The sequence below is a fragment of the Sprattus sprattus genome, assembly GCF_963457725.1.
Source record: "Sprattus sprattus genome assembly, chromosome: 2".
NCBI classification, from domain to species: domain Eukaryota; kingdom Metazoa; phylum Chordata; class Actinopteri; order Clupeiformes; family Clupeidae; genus Sprattus; species Sprattus sprattus.
In genome coordinates, this window is record NC_137921.1 from 27,895,430 (window position 1) to 27,913,217 (window position 17,788).

General features: G+C 42.7%; 1 protein-coding gene across 1 annotated transcript in view; it reads right to left on the minus strand.

Moving 5' to 3' along the window:
• tprg1 (tumor protein p63 regulated 1) overlaps positions 1 to 17,788 on the minus strand; it is a 35,913-nt gene that overhangs the window by 1,843 nt on the left and 16,282 nt on the right. The window contains exon 5 of the mRNA XM_080832335.1: positions 2,287 to 2,437. Coding sequence (XP_080688461.1) covers positions 2,287 to 2,437 — 151 coding nt within the window. The remainder of the gene's footprint in view (positions 1 to 2,286; positions 2,438 to 17,788) is intronic.

The following is a 17,788-nucleotide window of genomic DNA, read 5'->3' on the forward strand; positions in this document are numbered from 1 at the left end:
GGGAGAGAGGGGAGGGCAGGAGGAGAGGGCAGGGAGAGAGGGCAGGGAGAGAGGGTGAGAGGGAAGATAGAGAGGGCAGGGAGAGAGGGGATGGGGAAGACACTGGGTCAGAAACGAGAGTTCAGCACACCGTGTCTCCCATGTATCACTTTATTGCTCTGATGCTCTTTGGAACTTGGTAAGAAACCGTGTGCTGGAATCTTTCTGCATGGATCCCTGACCTCATTATCATGTACCCATTGAAAATGTGAGTTTAGATGTGCCTCATTGAGAATGGAGACACTGCGTCTGTCAAAACATTTCTGTTTCTGTTTCTTGATCCACTCCTTTATTTGCCGTTGTGATTTAGTTGGTCATCACAGTGGAAATAGCTATACAGTTATAGCGAAGTATAATGCAACGCTCAGACCACAACAATTCTTTCCCTCAAACAAAGTGCTATTTAGTTGCTAAGTGATTATTTTTGCCTGTGTGATGAACACAAGACTTCTTGTCACTCTGGACATCCTTACCCTACCAAACTGATCTGATTTAAGAATGCCTGAAACGTTGCTAGGATACACTAAACTGAAGGTTGCAAAAATTGCAAAAGTTGCTGCTCCACTGGCAGTTTATTATTATATTATTATAACACTAACGGTCTCACCCATTCCATTGCCAAAGCATGGCAAACGAGAGACATTCTACCACTTCTGACGCTGATACCACTGGTCAGTGTGATACATGTCTTAGATCAGTGCCCAGCTGCACAGCTTGCGGGGGTGTGTGGTGGGATGGGGTTGGGTTATGTGTGGAATGGCTGTGGGCTGCCAGGGGGTTGAGGTGGGGTTGGAGGGGTTAAATGAACGGTTATGTGACCTCAAAGGGTCACCTGTGTGGCCTCCACCCTTACTCCTTTAGCAACATTCAGGGCATAGACAGGGGGTGGTGACGTGTCATTGTGGAGGGACAAGGGTCGAAGGTCAAGTCAGGTGTCAATGTGATCGCCTGTGCTGGGGGGGGGGGGGGGGGGGGCGGTTGTTTCACCGTTCCCCCTTGACAGCCATGCCCTTAAATCCCTCTTAGATATCCCAGTCCAAGTATGCACTGTACTGCTACTTCACAGCCACGTCTTATGCGTGTAGAGATCAATCATTTGAATGGTCACCATTCATTTTAAGTCACCTCAAATAATGAGGTATAGTTAGTGAGTTTAGTACTAAAGGAATTAATTTGTATTGTATGTACCATGTATGTTGGTCCACTTCCTCTAATACTAGGTGAATACATTGTGTAATATCATTTCCATTGGAGGCACAGTGCAGTAATAAACACGTCATTGAGCGTCTGGCACCTCAGTCAACCATGTCCTGTTAAGCGCTTGTGCAATGCTGTACGCAGGTTATAAGTTAATACAAAGGGCAATAAATGTAACCATAACACCATCACTGCAACCTGTCTCAATCAAGTGAAAAACTGAGGTGTCACTGAACCGGACTGGGAGTCATCTGCGGTAGGACTGATAAGGGCTGTGTGTTAATCAAGACCCTTTCAGAGGGAGCCAGAGAGAACTGAGGAGGCCTGAAGTGCAACTCCACACCTGACTGCAAACCACCACGCTCCTGTGCACTGGCAACCTACAGTACGTACTGTATGTGTTCTCCAGAAATTGTGAGTGAACTCTTCTCAAAGAGTCAGGCTTGCTCACCCCTGAGTCATGATACATCACATTACACAGCCCTGCCAAGACTCGCGATACATCACATTACACAGCCCTGCCAAGACTCGCGATACATCACATTACACAGCCCTGCCAAGACTCACGATACATCACTTTACACAGCCCTGCCAAGACTCACGATACAGCACATCACACAGCCCTGCCGAGTTGATAGAGCTTGTGTCATCAAACAATGAAAGTTTTATTTGTCCGTTCCTGCATAGCTACAGGGCAACATATTAATCTCAAAAGAGCAAAGGTGCAGACAGACGTTTCCTTAGTAAGAACTCTATGATGCTTTAATTAGAATCACTGTTACTCTGATGTGTTAGTCATACTTTGGTATGGGGACTTTCTAAACTCACAGATAGTTTGAGTTGGATTTCACAGTTTACCAATATTGTATTCTGTGATATTTGTGTGCATTCAGACAATCCAGTATAAATCTGGTCAACTTCGACCCCGGTATACTGTGCTCCACACTCAACACTTGCATTGTGTCTCTCTGTTGAACTGCAATGTGTATCCTGTGTGTGGGCCCTTAATCTGCTGTGTCTAGGACGCGGGAGCTGATGTGTAGCTCTCACCTCACAGAGCGTGGCGAACTGGTCCAAGCCTCTGACAGGATGGTGGGTGAAGGTGCAGTATGGGTAATCCATGGTGAAGGGGTTCCAACGTGAAGAGAAGACAGGTTCCCTCAGGCGGTCCCAGAAGATACGTAGACCCTCACCCTCTCTCCTGGACACACACACACACACACACACACACACACAGATAGTTAGAGGAAAAACATAGGTTACAAAAATACAACTGTCATACTTCTACTACTACATCAACACACACACACACACACACACACACTCACACACATTCACAAACGTTCCTCTGCACAGGTACCCCAGCATGTAAATGCTAAGTGCACACAACTCCATCAGATGTAACCTGTGACCCCGGGCACAGTTCACTTTCTGGTTCGGAGTTTCTAAGTTCTCCATGTTCAACCAGTACAGCAGACTTCTGCTTTGAGGCCAGGGGATTATAATGTCTCTTGGATCCCAACGTGGATTAAGATGAGCTTTTTTTTAAATGAAACAATCACATAACCTGTGGAGGTCTATTTTCTGGTGTGCACACAAATCATTGAAAATAAACAGGTGAGGCAAGGATGTATATACGGCCGAGGCTTGAGGCAACGTCAGCAGGCGTTGCACTTATCTCTGTCACGGCAGCCATTTGCAAGCACTTAAAAATAAATCACAACATCTCCAATGCTCATTATGGATTAACTGACCATGAATCTCTCTCTCTCTCTCTGTATGTGTTTGTGTGTGTGTGTGTGTGTGTGTGCGTGTGTGTATAAAACAGACTTCTGAGCGCACAGCCACCCCCCTAGGACAAAATCAGGCGGAACTAAGAGAACCAAAAGCGGAGAGGCTCTTTTGTTTGTCGCATCCGAGACGGCTATATCTGTCCAGTGATTCACATGCGCTCTCCTCGCTGGCATATAGGTCAGCTTGACCCCCGTGCCCCTGCCGTCATCTCGTCCGACCCCCCCCTGTGCCAACACACTCGCACAACGCCAAAAATGTCACACACATGCGTCTCCTGGGGGCCTCCTCCTTTAAGAAACGCAACAGCAATCTAGTGTTTAGTGAGCCGCAGGGCGACCTCAGTGTGTTTGTCAGCTCTTTTTTTCCCTCTCCTCCTGGTTCTCCCTTTTTCTTTCTTACGCCATTTTAAATAAATAGATTTTAATGAAAAGAGCCTCAGGGCCTGTCTTTCTGCTTCTCTCTCTCTCCCCCTCTTTTTCTTCCTTTCTTTCTATCTCTCTCTCTCTGATGAAGCCACAGAAGACACTCTCTCACACCTGGCACTAGGCATAGGGGACTCACAGCCAGCATGTTCACTCTTTGAAATTACACTGGCGCCCGTTCACCTTTCTGCTAAAGAGCGTCTTACACAATGCTGTATTAATGGTCCATCCATCAATCACTGTTTGGAGTGCAGAGTTTTGTGTTTTTTTGAATCCACACAGAAACAAAAGCTCCAACGATCTGACTGGAAGCCATTTCTGCCTCAGAGTGAACAGCATTATCCACCCTCTGTTTGCAATGTCGTGCACACAAAGTTTCAAAGTGTGTCTAGTTCCTTAGGTTGGATGTCTGGGGAGGGCTTGTAGATACCCTCACAGAAAGTTAATGTAAAATCAGCCCGTGAGATCTCCAGCTCCAGCTCACCTGTCACAGAGGCATGTGGGAGAAGGAGAGTCTGACTTAAGTCAGACGTCCAAAATTCAACCTCTTGGTTCTCCGAACAGAAGTGCTTTTGTACTTTCAAACCCTCAAAAGTAGTTTTTCTTCAGATGAGCGTAATTCATTGCAGTAAATCTTCACACAGCAGGAAGTTATACACAGACACACAACCACTTAAAGCTACACACACATACACGCCACCTGAGGAGGTCACCTACCCCAACACATGTACACACACTCTTACCACCTAAGGAAGACGCTCTAGCATGGCTGTCCATCTCACTCTCTCACACACACACACACACACACACACACACACACACACACACACACACACACACACACACACACACACACACACACAGAATGCAAACAGGTCTGTAAGGTGAGGTGTGAGAGGTGAGGGGGCCGAGTGAATGGTGTGCCTCAGGGTGACTCAGACACTGGAGCCTTATTGTTTATGGACCCACACTGATGACCTGCCTCCACCTCAGGGAATCTCTCTCTCTCTCTCTCGCGCTCTCTCTCTCTATCCCTCCCCCAACCTCTCTATCTCTCTCTCACTTTTCCTCCATCTATCTCTCTCTCTCTCTCTCTCTCTCTCTCTCTCTCTCTATCCCTCCCCCAACCTCTCTATCTCTATCTCACTTTCCCTCCCTCTGCCTCTCATTATTTCTCCTCTTAGACCTACCGGTAGTCTATATTTCATAACCTCCCTCCAACTCTCTCGCTCTCTCTATCCCACACTCCAACTCTCTCTCTTTATTCAAATTCAAATTCAAAAGAAGCTTTATTGGCATGACCATAGCGTTGTAAAGTATTGCCAAAGCATTTGGTTTGGATATATAAAAATGATTACATAAACAATACATATATAAGTGATTACATAAACAATACATATACCTATACATAGGGTACATCAGAAGGGGAAAGGGAGAAGTGGGAACAATAATACATATTAATTATCATCAGGGGATTAACACAACAACAGACATGAACATACATGAATTTGATTAATGTTTTCACTGAGTCTGTACTTTGTCAACGTGGTTCTCAGATTTTTGTCTGTGATCAGGGTTAAATAGGGTGCTAAAGTATAGTTTCTGTTTAGGGCCAGATAGAATTGCATTTTACTTTGTGTCTTTGTTCGTGTTTCACAATGGGTTATGTCATTTTGCTTCATTGTTTTTCCAATTTGGCTTATTCTAATTTCAGGTGCCTTTCTGTTCTGATCCTGAGGTGTTAGTAGGGGGTTAGTGTGTGTGTGGGGATCTGAAGAGCTCAGGCTCAGGACCAGCTGAGTGAGGGGACATGTATCTTTGCTCAACTCTTGGTATTGCAGGGCTTTATAATGATGGGAGTGGGGGTCACTGCTTTTAAGTGCTTCCAAAATTTGATTGCCCTTTTCTGTATTTTTGTAATCAATGGATATTGGCCTAATTCTGCCCTGCATGCATTATGTATGGTACATCTGTGAACTTTTTAAATGCTTTTGCAGAACTCAGAATGCAAGGTCTCAATTGGATGCTTTTCCCATTTGTTGAATTCCTGATTTGTAAGTGGACCCCACACCTCACTGCCATAAAGGGCAATTGGCTCAATTACTGATTCAAATTTGTTTGAGCCAGATTCGGATTGGAATTTCTACAGGGATTTGTCGTTTTATGGCATAGAAAGCCCTGCGTGCTTTTTCTCTCAGATCATTCACTGCAAGATTGAACTTTCCATTTGAGTTGATTATTAAGCCTAAATATCTGTAGTTATTTGTGTGTTCAATTGAGTGTGCCCCTATTGTAAAGTTGCGTTTTTGTATCTGAGATCTAGATCTTTTTTCGAATATCATTATTTTAGTTTTGTTTAGGTTTACTGCCAGGGCCCAGGTCTGGCAATACTGCTCTAGCAGATCCAGGTTTTGCTGTAAAGCCTGTTCAGTGGGTGACAGCAGAACCAGGTCATCGGCATAAAGCAGGAGTTTTGTTTCCGAGTCATGTAGGGTGACACCAGGTGCTGTTGATTTTTCTATGATTCTTGCCAATTCGTTTATATAGATGTTAAATAGGGTTGGGCTTAGGCAGCCGCCTTGTCTCACCCCACGCTTCTGGGAGAGGAATTTTGTTCTCTTGCTTCCAATTTTTATTGCGCACTTACTTCCTGATTACATTGATTTTATCAGGTCATAGGTTTTTCCCCCAACACCACTTTCTATAACTTTGTAAAATAAACCTGTGTGTCAAATAGAATCAAATGCTTGTTTAAAATCAATAAAGCATGCATATATTTTAGTTTTGTTTTGGATCACATGTCTCTCAATTAGGGTGTGTAGGGTGTAAATATGACCAGAAGTGCGGTAGTTTGGTAAGAATCCAATTTGACATTTGCTCAGGGTATTGTGCTCCGTAAGGAAGTTTTGGACTCTAGAATGTATTATACTACAAAATAGCTTCCCTAGGTTACTGTTCACACAAATTCCTCTGTAATTACTAGGGTCGAATTTGTCACCAGATTTGAAAATTGCCGTTATGAGTCCTTGATTCCAGATGGCAGGGTAGTAACCTACACTCAGAACTAAGTTGAGTAGTTTTAAGATGCCAGTTTGGAATTTTGTGCTCAGGCATTTTAGCATCTAATTTAGAACACAGTCTAACCCTGGTGATTTTTTATTTTTCAGCTTTCTTGTTTTGTTTTTTAGCTCCATTTCAGTAATGGAGAGGAGTCTAAGTGTAAGTTTATATTTTTTGAGCATTTCACAGTAAATAAAGGCGTATGTTCATATTGTTTGGGTCTCTGTGTTTTTGGTTAGATAGATTTCGTAATTCTTTTCTCATGTTTTGGCACTCTAGGTCGAACCAAATGTCCTCCTTTTTAAATTTAGGATTACTTTTTTTCTTCTTCTTTAGTTGTGCTTTCTCTGCTGTCTTTTCAAAAATGCTATTTATATTATTTACTGCCAAATCAACACCTTCTCTAGTGTGAGCATATGTGGTTTCCAGAAAAGTATCTAAGAGTGTTCTCGGTTGCCTATTGCTTTCTGGAATGGTTCTGTAATGTTTTGAGCCCATCTGTATGGATTCCTGAGGTGAGCCAGCTTACTGGCCTGGTTTGATGTGGCGTTAGTCCCTCTCTTTTTGAGATATATAGTTATTTGGCTATGATCAGAAAGAGGTGTTAGTGGCTGAACAGTGAATGATCTGATAGAGCTCTATATCTGTTACCATATAGTCTACAGTGCTATTCCCAGGAGGTGAGCAAAATGTGAATTTACCCAAAGGGTCTCCTTGTAGGTCTCTCTCTCTCTCATATTCAATGTAATCTCAGTCACACTCACACACACACACACACACACACACACACACACACACACACACACACACACACACACGGCTTATTTCTAGCCAGTGATGCATAAGGAGGCCAAAGGCAATGGAGAGAATGACAAAAAATGAATGACAGGCAAAAGAGTTCAGGACAATACTGGCAACTCCTTAAAGACTGTGTGCTGCTTGTGTGTGTGTGTGTGTGTGTGTGTGTGTGTGTGTGTGTGTGTGTGTGTGTGTGTGTGTGTGTGCTGAATACAAAAAACAAACTGAACATAAAAGTGTTGAATGATCAGTGAAGTCATCTACCCCAACCAAAGAAAGACTTATTTAGAGGGACAGTGGCTTTGTAGTGCCTGTGGAATGTAGAACACTTTCCATTGTCAGAAAACGGAATTTCATCAGTTACTGCCACCACACAAACAAAGAGAATGCAGAGCTTTGGAATCCCAAGTTGTTTTGGTTTGAGGTTGTTGCACTGACTGCACCCTCAACTTAAACACACCTCACAGCCCTCCTCCTCCTCCTCCTCCCAAACACACCTTGTGCAATAACACAGCTTGGCAATCTTGCGCCTGGAGGCTATAGACTAGCTGCCCATCCACACTCTCGGAGCGGGGTGGGGGTGGGGTGCTGGAGGGGCGGGAGGGCGTCAGGCTCCGACCCAAAAGCCCATCATTTCTGTTCTTGTTTGCACGAGTGGCCTTAAATGTGACAATGACTGCCAAGGCTTGGCTGGCTCCACCCTGCAGAGCAAATGTTATTCTTCTTAGGAAGAAGAGAAGTGTGGGGAATGATTAGGAGAAATATGGGCTGTGTTTTTAAGAGGGAGGTGGGGGGGTTGCGTGTGTGTGAGTGGATATAAAGCGGCGACTATACCTCTGCAGTGTGTGTGCTTTTGTCTGTGTGTGTTCCTGTGTGTCTTTATATGATTCCACACATTTGTATGTGTGTGTGTGTGTGTGAGTGTGTGAGTGTATGTGTGTGTGCGTGCATGTGTGCTAGCTTTTGTGTGAGTGTATATGAGTACATGTTTGCTTTAGTGTGTATATGTGTGTGTGTGTGTGTGTGTGTGTGTGTGTGTGTGTGAGTGTGTGTGCATGCATATGTGTGCTAGCTTTTGTGTGAGTGTGTGTATGTGTACATGTTTACTTTTGTGTGTGTGTGTGTGTGTGTGTGTCTGTGTGTGTTTGCTGGGGTAAAAGAGAAAGCTCCAGATGACTCAGGTAAGCTATCAGTGTGAAAGGGGCCAGCCCAGACAGGCCCGGTGGGGTAGGGAGTCAGCAACCAGAGGCTCACCCCATCCTCACACACACACACACACACACACACACACACACACACACACACACACACACACACACACACACACACACCCCATCCTCACTGTGTTTATAGTACAGCTCTGAGGAGGCCAGGACTTTCACTGAGCACCTCAGGACACCCTCACAACGAGGGAAAGAGAGACAGGGATAGAAAGAGAGAGAGATGAAGAGATAGAGACAGAGATGGAGAGATAGAGATGGGAAGGAAGACGCAGGGGGGGAGTAAGAGAAAGAGAGAGAGGGAGGGAGAGAGAGAGAGAGAGAGAGAGAGAGGGAGAGAGAGAGAGAGATTTAGGGAGAGGGAGAGAAAGATCAGGTTGAACCTGAAGCACCATAAAAAGCAGCAAAAACAATCCTTCAGATACACAGTGAGAAAACAACTGGATTCCACTGCTACCTATGCACAGCTGTGCATGCATATAAATTAAATCTACACCTGCATACAAACACACAGGCATGCACACTCACACACATACACACACACACACACACACCCATACTTACACTCTCCTTCTCTCTCTCACACACGCATATTCTTAGCTGCAGCAATGAGTGCATTCCTGCAGCGTCCGTCTGCACTCTGTGAAGCCGAGGCCTCGTGAGTCAACACACAAGACAAATATGAGGGGCCTGCCTCAGCTGTCATGGCCACCGGCCCATGCCGTGCCTGAGCCAACAAACAAATCTCCTATTGCTCAACATGGGATAGGAGACAGGAGACAGGAGACCGCCAGCAGCCAGCAGCCCAGCTCAACATGGGACAGGAGACAGGAGACCGCCAGCAGCCAGCAGCCCAGCTCAACATGGGACAGGAGACAGGAGACCGCCAGCAGCCCAGCTCAACATGGGACAGGAGACAGGAGACCGCCAGCAGCCAGCAGCCCAGCTCAACATGGGACAGGAGACAGGAGACCGCCAGCAGCCAGCAGCCCAGCTCAACATGGGAGAGGAGACAGGAGACCGCCAGCAGCCAGCAGCCAGCAGCCCGCAGCCGCACTCACAACAGCTCCAGCCGGTGCAGCCTCTGTGGGTCTATGTCCTCTCCAGTTTTTATGGACCTACACCCCCCCTGATCTCTATGGACCTACACCCCCCCTGATCTCTATGGACATCCAGTGCTCCAGCCTACTCATTCATTTTATCGTTCGCCTACTAGAAAAAACTATGATTGAATGCATGATCGAATGAATGATTGACTTAATAAGCAAATGAATGAAACATTACACTTACATACACTCACAACACATAGTAAACATGCTTAACCTCACCTCACCACCACGTGTCATACTTATACCAGGATAATGCTACCGTTTAACGCTTAACGACACAGGATGCAGAATCTCTACGAGCATGAGACAGTTAAATATATTTGCTAGGCCCAGAGAAGCACCTGGCCTAACCCTGTTGCTGTGATTGTTATGAAGAACATACTTCTGCACCAAAGTGAAAACAGGATCAACATACCTCTGGCTTCTGGAAATGTTTATGTGCTTAGCTCGGTAGTTTAGACTTCCCCTAAAATACCATGGAAAATAACTGTGAACAACATGGAGGCCAATCATAAGCCTGACATTGGCAACATTACTACAAGATTAAAATCTTGGCGGCTCGGGATGTTTCAGTCACGGGAGTTCATAGGAGTATGGATCACTGAGCATTAACGTGTGAAATGTCTCCATCTAGAGGTCTACATGAGAAACTACGGTGGAAGGTGTGGACAATTCAATTTCAGTTTCTTACACTAAAATGTACCCTTATAGTTATCTGAGGAACTCAATTTTTACACAGATCAGTGTTTAGATAGATAGATAGATAGATAGATAGATAGATAGATAGATAGATAGATAGATAGATAGATAGATAGATAGATAGATAGATAGATAGATAGATAGATAGATAGATAGATAGATAGATAGATAGATGGATACTTTACAGTGGCGGCTGGTGATTTATTTTTTTGGTGGGGCTATTTGAGCGGGGGGTCTGGGGGTTCTCCCCCAGAAATTTTTGAATTTCGTAGATGTGATTTCCTGCATTCTGGTGCATTTTCGGATGGCCAGCCGGAGATCCCAAATCATTCACAATGATACATTTGTTGTTCGCTATTTCATGTAGGCCAATAATTTAAAAACGAGACGTGAGCTGTTGATGCAGAGAAGTGCTGCTCAGTTTTAAAACAGCCCCTTGCCTATACCAATAAAATAACTCCAACCAGTCAATACCAATGGTCTAAAGACAATATTAATATATCTGCCATGTAGAAATCAATTGTTTCACAGGTAATGATAATGAACAAGTTACATGTTTATTATGGTCCATGTCCAGATAGAAAGTGCCAACACATAACAATACATTATACTAGGGAACAACAGTTTTTTGTTACTACAACTACTACAACAATTTAGTTTTTTTAAAGACATGTATACTGCAGCTGTATGAGTATGAGAAGAAAGATTATTTTAACTGGTATGAAACAGTAACAGCTCACAACTTAGAAACAACAAATTGCACTCTTGACCGCACATGTTTTTAAACGCGTTCTGACCAATGCTTCAGTTCTGTCCTTCCTGTCTGTGTCCACGAACTGTCTATCACACGCACTTGTTTTAAACAGCAGGCAAAGAAAACAAAAGATGGCATTGACATACCCACAGCTAGCCATGCCTTTCGATCGAACCAATCTCGGGAAAAGCTTCTGGTGTATGTTTTCCCCTTTTCTCGCGTCTGTTGGGTTATTTTCACTTCTGGCTTGTCTGGTCCGAGTTGTTTAACAATTAGCTTTTCCGCAAAAGTTCTTCTTCCAAAGGGATGCAGATGTAAGGATTTGACTGAATTTGGGGCTAGCTGAGCTCCCACAACTACATCCGACGTCGCCATGCTTAACACTTCTCTGCTAGAATGGAAAATACCTGTTACAAGCAGTGGTGCATCTTGGTAGGGGCTCTAGCCTTCAGCGCCCGTAACCCATAAAATTCCTCGACGATGATTGGCGGATGTGTATTCTTTTTTGCCTAGCAACAGGGGAGCCATTGGCTTAAATACAGCACACACGGGCTGATCGACCAGGAGCCCCGGCAAGACATCCTATTGGCTACTACACCAACAATGATAAACGTTCACGTTTTAAACGTGGAACTTGAAAGTGAATGTAATGTAAATATAATTTTGGAGAGTTCTAAACCCATTCTAAAGCAAAATCATTAATATCATTGTATTAACACAGGTTATTTTTTCAAAATGAGAGACTATTTTAAAAAGAAAAGAAAAGAAAAACAGGCAGTCAGGTCAGCGGGGGGGCGGAGCCCCAGCGCACCCTATGGGCGAGCCGCCACTGATACTTTATTAATCCCGAGGGAAATTAAGGTCATCCAGTAGCTTCTACACTTAACTCACAAACATACATGCATGAATCACAATAAAAACAATACACATAGGGAGAACATGTACACATGGAGTGGGTTGTTTACAGGTACAGGATATATCTGGCCCTATATAACAGTGTGCATTAATTGTGACAGTGTGGATGTCCACGGGAGAAGTAGTGCAAGGAGTGCAGAGAGAAAGTGTTCATGTGCATGTGTGGATAGTGCAAAGATAGGGATTATGTGCTTGTTTATGTGTGGTCTGTGGATGTAGGCAGTGGCAGTTACAACAAAAACTGACCAAAACTACTCAAACAACTGGATTCCAAAGAGCAAAGCTACTCAAAGACAACGCTCTCTCAGAATGGAGGAGTGTGTATTCCTTCTTGCTTTGGCTCACACCTTTCTTTGCACATCACTCGCAGTTTCTCTGCAAGTATTGGAAATGAGCACTTCTCACAAAAGAACGGTAAGTACGGCGAGTAAGTAATGCGTTGGGCTGGCCGTGTAATTATCTTGTCTAGACTAGCTCAGAGGGGAGAAGACGCTTAAGGCCACGTCCAGGCCACAGAAACCCTTACTGCATTACTGCAACCCATGGCAATGAGGAAGAAGCCTGGAGAATGAACTAGGGGCAGGAGAGCATCACTATAACTCCTCAAGCCCATCACCACTACCACCACAAACACATCTCATCCCAACATCTTTAAACACTTTATCACATTGGTCCAGTCCAGAGTAAACATTTGGCTGGAAAGAGAGAGAGAGAGAGAGAGAGAGAGAGAGAGAGAATAAGAAACAGAGAGAGAGAGAGAGAGAGAGGGAAAAGATGGTGGGAGAGAGCACAAAAAGAGGGAGGGAGACAGAGAGGGATGGTAGGAGAGAAGAGAGAAGGAGAGAGGGAGACAGAGAGGGACGGAGGGAGAGAGAGGCTGAGTATTGACTTGATTCCATGACACGCACAGAGGACATGGGAGACAGCGAGGCACCATGGTTCTTCACAACAACGGTATCAACCTCATTTTACCCCCCTCTCCCAAAACATCCCCTCAGAGACAAACCCTCCTATCTCCATGGCAACCTCAAGAACACTGGAGGCAACTAATCAGCCATTAAGGGGATCACTATGACAACAACACACTCCACACACACACACACACACCCCACTCGGAGCGTCTATGCATGTCTCCAGTTATAATTAGCTATTTTATCTAATTATTTTATCTATTTATTAGTGTGCTTGCCCGAAGGGAAGCACAGTATTGTTGTTGTCAAGTTTTCTTTCTTTATTCTCCCCGTTTTTCTTGCATCGAATCAGGCCTCGCCCGTTCGAGGTACAGACGCCGTTCAAACACCGAAATGTCCGGCCCGATCCGGTGCAACCTGCTATATCTTTTTGTGGCGGTACTCCTTGCCACTCCTTTTTTATTCCTCTTTTTCATCCCCTTTTTCCCCCCATAGACTTGCATGGCAGAACTCTGTGCCATTATGACATCATAATAGGCTCATTAAACTGGCTTGCACCTGTGCTTCACAGAGCTTCACTGACACCTGCCCCAAATCCAAGGAACCTCTTGTCTCTGTCCCTCTCCATTCAACTGTATAAAGCGGGGTTCACACTAGACTTCTTTTTTTAGAAAAAAGCGCAGCTTTCAGCGCCTTTTGAGCTCTTCAAAATTCATGGATATCATGTTATGTATGATGCAAACACATTACGGTCATAACCTACGGTCACAACTCAAAGAAAGTTCAAAACGCTAGGGGATGTGTTGTGCTGTTGAATGTGACAACCTAGATATACAATTACGAAAGATTTAGGGAATGACTGACCTGTTAAGTGAAATGCAGCACGTTGATACAGTTGTAGTAATGGCTGTGTATTATCAAAGCTAAATAGCTACTACCTTGAGCAAGCTACAGTGCTAGCCAGTAAGTGCTAGCGAGTTGTTTACGTTCACAACCCACAGACAGTTCAAAAGGCCCGGGATATGTTGTGCTGTTAAATGCGACAACAGTCACCAAAGAAAACCTAGATATACAATTGATACAATCGACGCAGAGACACAGTGTGAAAAAGGATGGAAAACTTAACGAGGAAAAGTAGTTCGGGAACTACGTGTGCAGTAGTTGGCTGTACCAACTCAAGAACCAGTATGTGAGTAACGTGGGTTTTATTAAAGCATAGCCTTCTCCAATCTCTCTTAAATGCCATAAAAATCTTAAATGCCATAAAAAATCATGTAAATCGAAAACCACCATCAAGCTTTATATCATGATACAGTAGTAGTAATAGCTAGCGAGTTGTTTACGTTCACAACCCACAGACAGTTCAAAAGGCCCGGGATATGTTGTGCTGTTGAATGCGACAACAGTCACCAAAGAAAACCTAGATATACAATTGATACAATCTCCGATATCGACGCAGAGACAGTGTGAAAAAGGATGGAAAACTTAACGAGGAAAAGTAGTTCGGGAACTACGTGTTCAGTAGTTGGCTGTACAAACTCAAGAACCAGTATGTGAGTAACGTGGGTTTTATTAAAGCATAGCGTGTGTAATGTGTAGCTACCGTGGTAAAGTTGGTTGGAAGTTGGATATTCAACAGACAATCGGACACCCGTATATTTAGGGACCATCAACAAATTACACATTTAAAATTTCAAAAGTCAATAGCTTTTCAATAACATGAACTAAAAACATAAAAATGATGTTGAACTGTTCAAAATGTATGCATACACATTGCACAGCCTTTAGTTTTTTCATTTTCACTTCACACTATTTTCAGTGAATTTATGAAAGTCTGAAACTTCAATAGCTTTTTGGTCATGTGACTTATCATCCTCAAATTAGTTTCAGAGTGTTCATTGACTATGTATACATGTTGCACAGCCTTTAGTTTTTTCCTTTTCACTTCACACTATTTTCAGTGAATTTATGAAAGTCTGAAACTTCAATAGCTTTTTGGTCATGTGACTTATCATCCTCAAATCTATTTCAGAGTGTTCACTGACTATGCATACATGTTGCACAGCCTTTAGTTTTTTCATTTTCACTTCACACTATTTTCAGTGAATTTATGAAAGTCTGAAACTTCAATAGCTTTTTGGTCATGTAACTTATCATCCTCAAATTAGTTTCAGAGTGTTCATTGACTATGTATACATGTTGCACAGCCTTTAGTTTTTTCATTTTCACCTCACACTATTTTCAGTGAATTTTTTAAAATGTGAAACTTCAATAGGTTTTTGGTCATGTGACTAATCATCCTCAAACTAGTTTCAGAGTGTTCACTGACTATGTATACATGTTGCACAGCCTTTAGTTTTTTTCATTTTCACCTAACACTATTTTCAGTGAATTTTTGAAAGTTTGAAACTTCAATAGCTTTTTGGTCATGTAACCTATCATCCTCAAATTAGCTTCAGAGTGTTCATTGTAGGGGTGGGCGATATATATCGTCTGCGATAATATCGTCATTGTTGTTCAAACGATGTGCAAAATTACATTATCGAGTATTTAAATGACTTTGCCAAAAACAATGACACGCACGGGGAAACTGTTCACATCATGTTCTTAATATAGCCTACGGCGCAGCAGCGCTCCCCACAGCACGGCAATCACACGACTAGTGGGCCTACGTGATCACGTGACATGGCTTCTCGCATCCACTTTGCAACAGGTTAGCAGCGCATGGTGATGTCTGTTGTGCCTCCGTTGGTGTAGCATAAAACGTGAGTTTTATTAAAACATAGCGTGTGTAATCTGTAGCTATTTCATTCCGTTTGTTAACATTTCCTGCTGTCTGTCTCTGAACGTAGTTGAATATTGCAGGGGAGTCAAATGCTCCACGTTGGAAGTAGATTGCATGTTTTTAACTTCAGGGTTAATTCCCTTTCCTTTACGTCTGCTGCTAGTTAGTAAATACAGACAGCAGGAAATGTTAGCCAACGGAATGAAATAGCTACACATTACACACGCTATGCTTTAATAAAACTCACGTTACTCACATACTTTCACAGCACATAAATGTTTGTTGCTACATCCACACTATGCGTCACCGTTGTCCCTCCCTGTACGTGAATTTTACCGCACCGGGCCGGGCTCGTACAGAATAATTCGCCCCGATCCATGCTCTAATGCTCATGTATTTGTATTTTTGTACAATCCTGGACAGAATTTTAAGTTTAATAAGGCCATAAGAACTGCTGTTGATGTGCAATCATTCTCATGGATGCATGCACTTTATTACAAGAGTTCAATATTTCTGCATTGCAGTTCAATTAAGTTATTTTTGTTTTAAGACAATAAAGAAGTGTTTTCCTTAAACATTGTGCCCATTATTGTAATCTCCAAGAAGGTATAACTCTGAGAATTCCAATCACATTTTTTTAAAAATATCGTCTAATTATCGTTATCGTCAAAATGAAAAAAAATATCGAGATATTATTTTTTGCCCATATCGCCCACCCCTAGTTCATTGACTATGTATACATGTTGCACAGCCTTTAGTTTTTTAATTTTCACCTCACACTATTTACAGTGAATTTTTTTAAAATTTGAAACTTCAATAGCTTTTTGGTCATGTGACTAATCATCCTCAAACTAGTTTCAGAGTGTTCATTGACTATGTATACATGTTGCACAGCCTTTAGTTTTTTCATTTTCACTTCACACTAATTTCAGTGAATTTTTGAAAATTTCAAACTTCAATAGCTTTTTGGTCATGTGACTAATCATCCTCAAACTAGTTTCAGAGTGTTCATTGACTATGTACACATGTTGCACAGCCTTTAGTTTTTTCATTTTCACCTTACACTATTTTCAGTGAATTTTTGAACATTTGAAACTTCAATAATTCACTGAAAATAGTGTGTTAGCTAACTGGGCAGTTGTTATTATCATTGACACCACTTTCAACTGTCAAAACTATCCGTCTAGCTAAATTTGTTGGTTATGAAATTTCACAGCATTTCATATATATTGTTGCAGAGATGTTTCCTTTTACTAAAGGGCTAGCAAGACCTAGCATAACTGTCATTCACATCCAATGGTAATGCTACCTAGCTAGGTATGCTAACTGTCGGTATCCATTGTTAACTCGTTAATAGTCATGTCACTAGCTAACGTTAGCTAACTGGGCAGTTGTTATTATCATTTTCACCACTTTCAACTGTCAAAACTATCCGTCTAGCTAAATCTGTTGGTTATGAGATTTCACAGCATTTCATATATATTGTTGCAGAGATGTGTCCTTTTACCAAGATAACAATTTCAAGTCAGTATAACGAAACTCTTGAACTATTATGACCATGACACCTGAAATGTTTGTGCTTAGTAAATATGCAAGTTTCATAATACATCTGATTTCCACCATAGAGAGACAATAAATATATTTACATTTGAAGCACAGACAAGATTTATTGCATCCGCAACCAATACAAAATCAAAACAAGCCCAAGTCTCCCTCACACGACCTTTGGATTACACCCCCTAAGAGATAATGTCACTTGGAGCCTATTTTAAGACTTCTCCAAGCTAAATGTAACACACCCCTTTCACAATAAACAAGCAAACAAACAAACAAAAACAGAACAACAAAGATACCCTCATATGTCTAAACGTCAGTGGAGCCAAAATTGAGTCAGTTGAGCTTGGTTGCTTGCTAAAATATATTGGTTGAAAACAAAAAGGTGTATTCAGTGTCACTGCAGATGGTTACACTGGAAGGCTGGCAGATTCATCCTACAACCTGCATTCAACGTTGTACTGAACACAGAAAACACAGTACTATACAGATTTTGTTCTCAGATATCAGTCTGTGAGGCCCCTCAACAAC